The 10,929-nt window shown below is 26.9% G+C and overlaps 1 protein-coding gene across 2 annotated transcripts in view; it reads left to right on the top strand.

The window, feature by feature from the left end:
* LOC100168409 (rab11 family-interacting protein 5) overlaps positions 1–10,089 on the top strand; it is a 12,209-nt gene extending 2,120 nt beyond the window's left edge. Inside the window, exons 3-11 of one of the 2 annotated variants that reach the window (XM_001945534.5) lie at positions 3,456–3,567; positions 3,634–3,771; positions 4,490–4,653; positions 4,718–4,783; positions 4,868–5,013; positions 5,093–5,318; positions 5,393–5,602; positions 7,764–7,906; positions 8,934–10,089. In XM_001945534.5, the coding sequence (XP_001945569.1) occupies positions 3,456–3,567; positions 3,634–3,771; positions 4,490–4,653; positions 4,718–4,783; positions 4,868–5,013; positions 5,093–5,318; positions 5,393–5,602; positions 7,764–7,906; positions 8,934–9,095 (1,367 nt within the window). In that variant the 3' untranslated portion in view covers positions 9,096–10,089. Of the gene's footprint in view, positions 1–3,455; positions 3,568–3,633; positions 3,772–4,489; positions 4,654–4,717; positions 4,784–4,867; positions 5,026–5,092; positions 5,319–5,392; positions 5,603–7,763; positions 7,907–8,933 lie in introns of both variants that reach the window. The other variant, XM_016806496.2, reaches the window with a different exon arrangement.
* Positions 10,090–10,929: the final 840 nt, after the last annotated feature.

Below are 10,929 nucleotides of genomic sequence, written 5' to 3'. Positions count from 1 at the left end.
ATTCCAAACATAAACAAATGTTTAATGAAACTTATTTGGAAATGTTTTGGGTACTTTATGCACGGGAAATTACGCAAAACTAGCAGCTTAGTCTTTTTTCTTTTATGGCCTACAAAGGTGACACGAGTCGTGAAAATATTGTTACAAAAACAGTGAATCGCGAGTCAAAAAGGTTAAACATTACTAGTCAAAACAATAAATAGGATGAAAAATATTTTTATATTAAAAAATGTAAAGTTACTACCTAGGTATTCATTAGGTTTATCTTTGACAAAACAATTTAAATCCACTCCAAATTTTAATAAAAATTATTTTGGAAATAAGTTTGGTCCGTCCCCCCGTCCAAGTAAAAAAAAATAGTTGGGGTACGCAAAAAAAAAATTAAAATAGTAGAGGAGCTCCGTCCCCCTGCGCACCCCCCCCCCCCCCAATTCGAGCACTGATTGAAACATAGTGAATGGAACAACATGTACTATTATTTGCTAATCATGCAAAGGTTTTTAAATGTGTTAAAATTTTGTTGTTGGTAAACTTGCAAAATTATATTAACATTATTCTCATTGGTAACATTTATTTTCAAATGGTATGTCTTTTAATGTTAACAAAATTCAATGTACCTATCTCTTTCACAACAAAAAAAAAAAAAAATGACAGTACCTATTTCTTAAACATTCATAATTTATTTTGATCTTCCTAAATCAAGGATTAATTCTTAGAGGAATCTTTTATTAAATATATGGAATCTTTGCCAATAAAGAAAAATCAGTTTGACACGGAAATGCACTATATCTCTAATATCTACCATTTATCAACCTAGATGCTGGGGCCCTATGCAGCTCTCCCCCCCCTTAAAACCGCCACTGGGTAGGTGGCTTTGAACCTGACGTGTGCATGAAAAAACGTCAATTACTACTTCATAATTAATTGAATACAATATAATATACAATATCCTTATTAATTATTATTATGAAATAAATTGTGTTAGTGAGTTACCATAACCAATACATTCAAAAATGTATAAAATAAAATACAGTTTATAAGTGTTTAATTCTGTAATCAAACCTTCAAAACGTGTAATGTACTATGTACTAACTACTAATGTTTAGTAATCTAAATGTAAACATGACCCAAAATACTAGAGCACTTACAGATTTTAATAATTTTAATTAGATAGTACCTAAATAGTTGGTTCACGTATTCAAAATAAGTGGTTAATACTTAATACTTTTATACAGTAATGAAGTCTGAAATACTGAATTTCGTATAAAAATTAAACAGTCATCAACTTTTGTTTGGTCAATGTCTGTTAGCATTAACGTGGATAATGTGGGTTTCGGGGTAATATAAATTGCAAAATAACAATTTATAATCTATACTGATTAATAAGTAGCCAAGTAGCCGCCAGTAGGTAATAACTAATAACTAACTATAATAAGTCAAATCTAGTATAATGTTATACTAAATGACTGAATTGTAAAATACGTTATTATAATTTATAGACTATAGCTGTATGCCCGTGTACGGTGAGGTAACCTATATGACATTATATACGTGTATAATACTATATTTGTTATAATATATAACATTTAACATCGTATGAGTTATAACTACTTATAACTTATAACTTATAAATATAAAATATCATTATATAATATAACATATGATAGAATTAACCTTCAACTTTTAATTAATACATTTACTGATTTCCTGAGCGCTAACCCTCTATTATCTTGGTTTAATTCTTAATATGAAGATTTCAATTTATTAAATATTATATTTTATTTTAAATTCTATTTCAGTAATTTCAAGTGTTTTTCTAGGTGATAACCTCTCTCCACTTTAGTTCAATTTATTTACTATTTGTTAATTAATGATTATGTTTTTGCTATGAATCATTGAAACATAGTGAATGGAACAACATGTACTATTATTTGCTAATCATGCAAAGGTTTTTAAATGTGTTAAAATTTTGTTGTTGGTAAACTTTTGCAAAATTATATTAACATTATTCTCATTGGTAACATTTATTTTCAAATGGTATGTCTTTTAATGTTAACAAAATTCAATGTATCTCCTTCACAACAAAAAAAAAAATGACAGTACCTATTTTTTATAATTATATTTCAAACATTCATAGTTTATTTTGATCTTCCTAAATCAAGGATTAATTCTTGGAGGAATCTTTCATTAAATATATGGAATCTTTGCCAATAAAGAAAAAGCAGTTTGACATGGTAATGCACATTATCTCTAATATTAACCTAGATGCTAGGCCAATGTGCTGGGGCCCTGTGCAGCTCTCCCCCCCTTAAAACCGCCACTGGGTAGGTAGCTTTGAACCTGACGTGTGCATGAAAAAACGCCAATTACTACTTCATAATTAATTGAATACAATACAATATACAATATCCAATATCTCTAATATTAATGATCCATTCAAATTTAAGTCTTTACATATAAATTATTTATTCCTTAGTAGAATATATCTTAACTAGACAAGAAACCTATGTTACCATGCTAATGCTATGCTCAAATTGAAGAATTTAAAAATAATGTTCTTTGTTTTATTTGTTTCATAACGCATTTCACTAGTTATGATGATATCCTTAAATATTTAAATTTAATTTATAAAGTCAAATAAAACTTTTCTTATGAATGGAAATATCATTTATGACACATATCTACTTGGTAAAATTATCTTCAAATTAAATAAACATAATTCCCCTAGTAAAAACCTGTTGTATATATCACAATTTTATAAAAATGTAGGTTATGGCGCTATGCTCACCAGTAAATATTTTACTATCTCTTACTAATATACTGGAAAATGTAAATTAATTTATGTAATATATTATTATATTTTATTATTATTTTACCTATTTAGTTTATTTATTTAATTGCGTAACATTAATTACATTATATTTTTTTAACTTATTTTATGTGACTATGTATTAAGAATTAACTTGCTTTAAGAATAAGTTTTTTCTACAACTTCAGTATATATGTTATAATATGATCTTGTATTTTAATCATTGTATTAAAAAAAAAAATTATATCTGTATTGTCTTATAGTCAAATATAAATAAATATAGTAATTAATTATCTTTGACTCCTGAGCATTAGCTGTGATTTAATTAGGATCGGGATTAGGATTAAATATCAGTGAATTAACTTATATGGATAAACATAGGTACTTATATATTTATGTAATTAATTAATATTGTTTAATCGGTACAAATAAATCAACAAATTTCAATAATAATAAAGTTGTTAAATATTAATTTACCTACATATTTTGTTTTAATTTTCTCTGTCAATTGCACAAGAATGTTTTAACCTTAGTTTATAAGTATACATTGTATGTAATAATATAATAATATAGGTAAGACATAAAAAATATATACACTATGCATAATTAATTGGTATATTTAATCTTGAATGGTATTTTGCTTTAGCCAAAAATGATGTATTTGTCACCATTGGTTTGGGGAAAGAAAAGTATCAAACATCGCCAAAAGAAAAAGCTGTTGATACCGAGCTGACAGAATGGCATGAAGTTTGTGAATTGTAAGCTATTTTAAAAGTAAACAACTAATATACAATATGAAAACTTATTTAAGATGGTTTTTTCAGACAAATTCCTAAACAAGGAAATACCGCAGAATTAGTGCTAAGTGTACTTCACCGAAATTTTTTGGGACTAGACCAATTTTTGGGCCAGACCACAATACCTTTGGCCGATATAGATGTTTATGAACGTCCAAAAAGCCAGTATGTTTATGCTTATGAAAATGTACTCAACTAAGCTGTGCATAGTAAAGATTTTGTCTTAGAATAGGTACAGTAGAACCTCGATTGTTAAAACTAATTGGGATCACTCATAGTTTGGAACCGGGGATTTTTTTATTATTATGTAGTATGTATGCATATTTTGTACTATGTACATACAATATATTGATATTTAATAATATGTTCATATATATCACGAAAAACATACATAATTTTATATGTTGTTTTTAGTTATAATTAAATTATCGTTAATGTAGAATTATTATATACATTAATTATAAATACGCGATTATGTGATGTGAACGTGTGCTACAATGCGTATAATTGACGTTTGGATGATAGAGGGTTTGTATAATGGAGGTTCTGCTGTATTTATAACACAAACAAAATGTAGAATGATACAATTTATGTATTATTCTTTTGATGACAGTGGCTTGAGTTGGTGCATGGCATTTTACCTAGAATTAAAGTTCATAAATTAAAGGTAGTTTTTTTTCTATCATTACAAAAAAATCTGTTTTATCTGTTAACATTATCAGACAACTGTTTTTACATACCTTAGATCATATACAATCATACAGTTTAATATTATAGTATATGATCTAAGGTGCATTCAATGTTACTTACTTTGATTAATGATAACTGATTAGAAGTAACCAGTAAATCATTAATCTCAATTTCTGCTTTGTATCAAATTCAGGTGGTATCCTTTAAAAAGCAAAAATGGACAAGAAACCAAAGAACGGGGTGAATTACAGGTCAAAATAGCATTCACAGTTAAATCTGGAAGTCTACGGGATCTTAGCAAGAAAGAAAAACACAGATTATCTGTAGGGCAATTATCACACACAGCGTCTAATATCAGTAAGTGTATATCAGTATAAAACATTTAGATTTTAAAATTTTATATAATTTTTGAATGTTTTAGGTGGTAGTTTGATGAGCATTAGTAGTGTTGATAAAAAATCATTTAAGAAGTTAGCCAAAACAATAAGTAATACTATTTAAAATTTAATTATGATTGTTGCGATTTATTTTTATCAAATGTTATCAATAACAAGTGTATTTTAAATTTTAGCGGGAAAAATTAAAAGAGAGAAAAAAATTCAAGAAATATCATCCTCCAGTATTAATTTAAGTGTGGAAAATCCAAACAAAATAAAATCTTCACAAGAAGGATACGATGCCGACCCAGGTGTTATCAGTGACGATGATGATTTTGCAGTAAATATAACAGTTAACCAATGTCCTTTCGTAACCTGTGGGTTGTTTTTAACACACTTATGATTTTCTATTCTTTCAGCTCGAAGATTTATCACATAAGGGGTCAGCTTGCTCTTTAGAGACATCCGGTCAATCTGATCGCAAAGGTGTGAATAGTTCACCGATTAGCGGGTTAACATTACATATTCATGGATCAGTCGAAAGTGTTAGTAACTCAGATACTATGAATAAATCTCCAGTTATGAATCGGTCACCAGTTTCTCAGACACAAGACGAATGGCAAAGAAAACTGTACAAAAACAAGGGTATAAAATTAATTTAGAGTTAATTTAATTTAAAAATTGAATTTGAACATACTGTTTAAATATTTGTTTTCCAGATAATAATATGTTGAAACTTTCTGATACTCTTAAGTCAAAATTGAAAGACACTGTAGACATGCCTATCAATCACGATAGAACTAAAGATAAAAGTCCAACACCATCTCTCAAAAATAGTCCTAAAGTTCAAAAGAAACATCCTATTTCACCACTTGATGACCGTTCTTTTAACAATAAGGAATCCACCCATGAAAATGACACGTTACCAAGTAAGCATATCAATGCAAAAATCACATTTAGGATAAGAGTTACGTTTAGTAATAGCTTTTATACTTATTTATATGTACGGGTGGTAATCTCTTTGTAGTTTGTACATTTACTATGAAAAAATGTTTTGGCACTATTTTGCAAGTGTCCCTGAGGGGTATTTTTAATATTTCATACATCCACTCAATCATTATAACTAAAATATACAAGGTTGAAAAACATAAACATAAATACTATAATATGCAAATATATCGTAAAAGCAAGTTTGTACACCCTGCTGATAATGTACAAAATATTATTTCTTCTCAATTTGAAGATGATTTAGATTTTAGGAAAATATATACACCCCTTACTTGGTTACAATATATGTGCAAAACATGTAGATGAATCATTAATATTTGATTAATAATTATCCTTGATGTTTTTACCTTAGATTTAACACGAGCAGTGGCGCTGAACCTTTTTTAAATCACTGGGGTAAACTCTTTTTTTGGGTACCTACCTTAAAAGATGAGGATTTTTAATAGAAATACAACACAAGAAATACATTCAAAATTGTATATCACATGAAGATTGTAAAAAACAAAGTTATTCGGGTTTTGGTTAATTTGGGTGTTTTGAAAACAGAATTATTCAAGTTATATCGGTTTGATTTTTTAAAGGATTTTAGGGGTGTTAGGGGTTTGATTCATTTCGGTACAAGGTCCTACCGGAAAATCAAATTACATTTTTATTTTATAACCATTTGAAGTTCAAATTTTTATGACATTGGATATTTACTCGATTTCTCAGGGGAAAGTTTTTCTTATTTTGTTGTAATTCAAAAACAAACAAACGTAGACACTTGAAATTTATGTCAACCTTTTATTTTATAATTTTCTATACTTGATACAATTTTTAAATAATTTGGCACCTTTTGAGCTGCTTACATTAATCATTTGGAATTTTAAATTGTTTTTTTACAATACCTATAATATGGCAATTAGTCACCTAGTCACCTGGCCACCTACCCACCCATTACCGGCACTACCTCAAAAAGTTCTGGGGTAGTTACCCCACTAGCCATACGTGTTCGGCATCACTGTATGCGAGTACACTTTAAGTACTGGTTTTCATATTGATATAATTTTATAAATTATATGAAATTATTATTAAATTAATACTATAAATTCAAACTTTTACTTAATAATGATTTCAAAATATAGTTGCCCTTACAAAATGTAATGCCCAACCATAAAAATAACCCTTAACATATGTTTTGATTGTTGTACATTTGTACAATTTCACTAAATTTTAATATATTATTTATATATCACTATTCACTAGAGTACTGAACTATCTGTAAAAGTGAAACATTTTACCTGTCAAAAGGTTAACACATCATTGGTATCATGGTGAGCGCACAGCTCACCTTGTTACTATTTTGATAACCACTTTTTAAATATTTGATTCCTCTAATAATATTTAAACCTTCAATTGTCATGTCTCAAAATATAGTTTTTTAAATTTAATAATTTTATATTGCCAAACTTGAGATTTTTATTTTGATAACTTTCAACAGGGCTCATGCCTAAATAAAATGCTTAAATAAACATGCAGATTCAAATATGCCTTTTAAAGTTTAAAAATATACAATTATATGTCCTAAAAATATAAAACTATGCACTAAAAATACACAGATTAAAAAAATAAGAAATCATAAACAAATTATAAGAAATATCCATTTATTTTTAATAATTTTAAGTTACGACAATAATTCCCATACAGATTATACAGTGAAAAAATATAAATTTTGGTTTTTGGTTTTTTCATAGTATTATAATAAAAAAAAATTCTTGTTAATATAATAATATCATTATAAAAATTTAAAAATCATATATATTGTTTATAATTTTGTTACAGTAATTTGTAATTTGCTTTACATTGCTACCCAACACAGCTTAATACCAATGGTGGGACGTTACATAACAATATCAACGATAGATTAAATAAATGTTAGATGTTCATACATTTTATTAGTTTTTATAAACAGTTAAATAATTATATCTAACTGTTTTAAATAAACGTGTCGTCAAAATGTTGTTTGTAAACCATTGTAAATAGCTTTCACCACCTTAATTGTATAATAAATATGTATTAATAATTCTGTTTCACTTTTTTTAGAAAGCAAGTCGGCGTTGTCCTCGTGGAATAAAGCATATGAGCGTATCATCATTGGCAAGGAAAAAGATTCCAGTCATCATCAAAATTCACATTCGAAACACTCATCGGAGGTGCTTCAGAAGTTTGATGGCAAAACCAGAGATGTGCGTATATTATTGACAATAATTTTGAAAAAAATAACCTCAAATATTTACACTAATTATTAGGTAGTTTTTCAATGACATACAATATACACGCCTCCCTGTCAGTTGGGTACAATGGATAATTATTAGTGTGTGGGTGACTTAGATGTATTGATGTAAACATTTGAAGTTTATGTCCATATCAAAAATGATTGAGATAATGTATCTTTAATATTTTTGAACTTAAATTAGTTAAATTTATAAGGAACCTAGCATTACATTTTCAAGCTTTTTTACTAAGTGAAAAAGTTTTTATTGAGTAATAAAAGGCGGATAAGTGGGTACCGCTCTTATATACAGTAGTTGTTGAGTATATCATTGTAATGGATGTTATATTTGAATTCAATGATAAATCATTGGATATGAAAAACGATTCTGAGAAAAGATGATAAGCGTAAGCCTAGGCCTCACAGTGGCGCTAAGACGTAGGGCTACTGGAGTAAATACAGTGAGTGGGTAGGTGGGTGACAGCTTAGTGCTTTAAGGTTTTATTGAATTTGATAAATTACGACTAAATATACAATATCGTACAAATATCAACAATATCGCACAATAATCTTAGGTATGAAAGGAAAAACATTTATGAATTTCTAACTAAATAATAATTTCTAACATTTAAAAAATTGTTCATGGTTTTTAATAGCTGAAAAAGTTTCCAAATTGTTTGAAAATATTGCCATGTATGGATAATCGTTGTTTTAACATTAAGTAAAAATTTCAAGTATCTAGGTTCATTCATTTTTAAGTTACAACAAAATATCAAAATCTGATTGGTGAAAATTCTTTAATTTACCTATTAAAATACAATACAGTAAAAATTTAAATTAAAACACTCATAAAAAATTAATGTTGCTTTTCGGTATACTTTTTTTGTTGATTGAAATTTGGGAGGAGTCTTCTTTTAACATTTATAATCTTCAAACAAAAACTTCATGTTTCGATAAACTCCACAAGTTTTTGTAGTAATAAAATTATGATATGTTTTCAGGACTTGATCGAAATGGTCATTCAGCTGCAAAGCAGTTTGCGTGATGAGAGCAAACAGAGAACCGAGTTAGAGGAGTACTTGGACAAATTGCTGTTGCGCGTCATGGAAACATCACCGAAAATTTTGCAAACACCTTACATTTGTTACAAGCGCAGAGTATAGTATTATTATTCTACCAAACAGTAGTGACCGGACCGAAAATGTATTTATTTTTCTATTTTTTTTTCATCACAAACGAGATGACTGTTAGGCTTCCCAACTAGGTGGTGGTGCACTCAACCGCATTATTAATAATTACAAGCCTGCATAATATATTTTTTCAACCATTACAAGTAGTAGTATTGTTTACACTTCTCGTCAAATCAACATGTATACTTGTTTACCAAATACCAAATTTTTAATTTTTTTTTCTTACTGTATTTTGTTGTTTCTAGGATTTAAAGCGTCAAAAGTCAAAATGATGTAGCCATTTAAATGTTTGGCACAGTTATTATGTTATTTTTCTATCTTAGCTCCATTAACTATTTGATTATAATTTCACGGTTTGCTTGTTATTTTTTATTAGACAAATTACTATTTATATATACATAATATAGGTGTGTAACAGCAAATGTATTATTTTTTTACTTTACTTGTTATCTGATAGTTATTATTTGTAGAACAATTTTAAGACATTTGTAGTTGTATTAATTTATTCTTATATAATATGTTTATGCCATTTTAATAGAAAGCATAAATAAAACACAGAGTAACAAAGTTTCTAATTGTATTCGTCTTAATGTTTTGAAGTAAATTTGTTTAGAGGGTATATTAAAAAAAAAAATGGAAACAGAGCTCGCTGCCTTTTGTGTAAAACAATTTTTTTATTACTATTATTTAAGTGTAATCTAATGTTGTGATTTTTATATGTGCTATTTTTATATAAGAATTACCGTTTATTGTAACTAACAATATTTTTTTAATTTTATAATATTGCCCATTATGCACATATTATTGTTATCTGTGTACATTTTTGTCATAATACTATGTGTGACATTATGTAATCATTTTTGTTTTGTTGTAAATTATGTTATCTGTTTCAAATATTACTAACTTTGTATAACATATCAGGGTGTTAGTGTGACATTATGAATTACAGATTTTTTCAAAGATTTAATTAAGTATTTTTTTTTTTTTTTTTTATTGTTATTATTATGTTAGTTTAGAACATTTTTAATGTTGACAAAAGAAAAAAGCAGTTGATTATTATTGTTTATGAGAATGAAATATACTAAAATTTGTAACGGCCATTTAACTATTTTTCAGTATTGTGATAATTATAGATAGCAAATAATAATATGGGATGTTCTAAATTATTGTTAAAAATAATCATTATTTATTAGATTTAAATTATTAAAATTTAATCATACACTTTGTGCTAGTTGTATGATACTGTATTTTATAATTTATTGTTGTTTTAGATATAATGTAACATATTATGCAACTGTTAGCAATATTTTTAGGAATGAGAGTTATATTTGTCATATATATTTTTATTATATTAATTTATTAATTTATTAATGGAATTGATGTTTGGGATAACCAGAATAAATCATTAAAATAATACCTGTTTTCCTCTTTAAAAGTTTATAATATTTTCAATACAACCTTTGTTATATTTGATGAAAAATGTATATTTATTCTAGTAGAGTAGTATTTTTTCACTTTGAGCGATCAGTGATTGAGTGTGTTTTTTGTGAATGACTTGGGACTGCACTATACTATTGTCGTAACTGTGTTCTCTATAATTTGTAAGCACACAACTAAATAAATTAAATAAATATAATACAAATATTAAACTTTAAAGACTTAATACTTTTTATATTTTATTTTTTTAAATCTTGATTTTTTTTAGGAAACATTTTTATTTAAAATTAAATATATATATATTTTTTTTTATTGGAAAACCGTTTATAGGTCAGTGACTATGACAACTTGACAGATAATTTAAATAATA

The sequence above is a fragment of the Acyrthosiphon pisum genome, chromosome X, assembly GCF_005508785.2.
Source record: "Acyrthosiphon pisum isolate AL4f chromosome X, pea_aphid_22Mar2018_4r6ur, whole genome shotgun sequence".
Classification (NCBI taxonomy): domain Eukaryota; kingdom Metazoa; phylum Arthropoda; class Insecta; order Hemiptera; family Aphididae; genus Acyrthosiphon; species Acyrthosiphon pisum.
The sequence above is the reverse complement of the archived record's forward strand: the minus strand, read 5'-3'. Positions and strand labels throughout refer to the sequence as shown.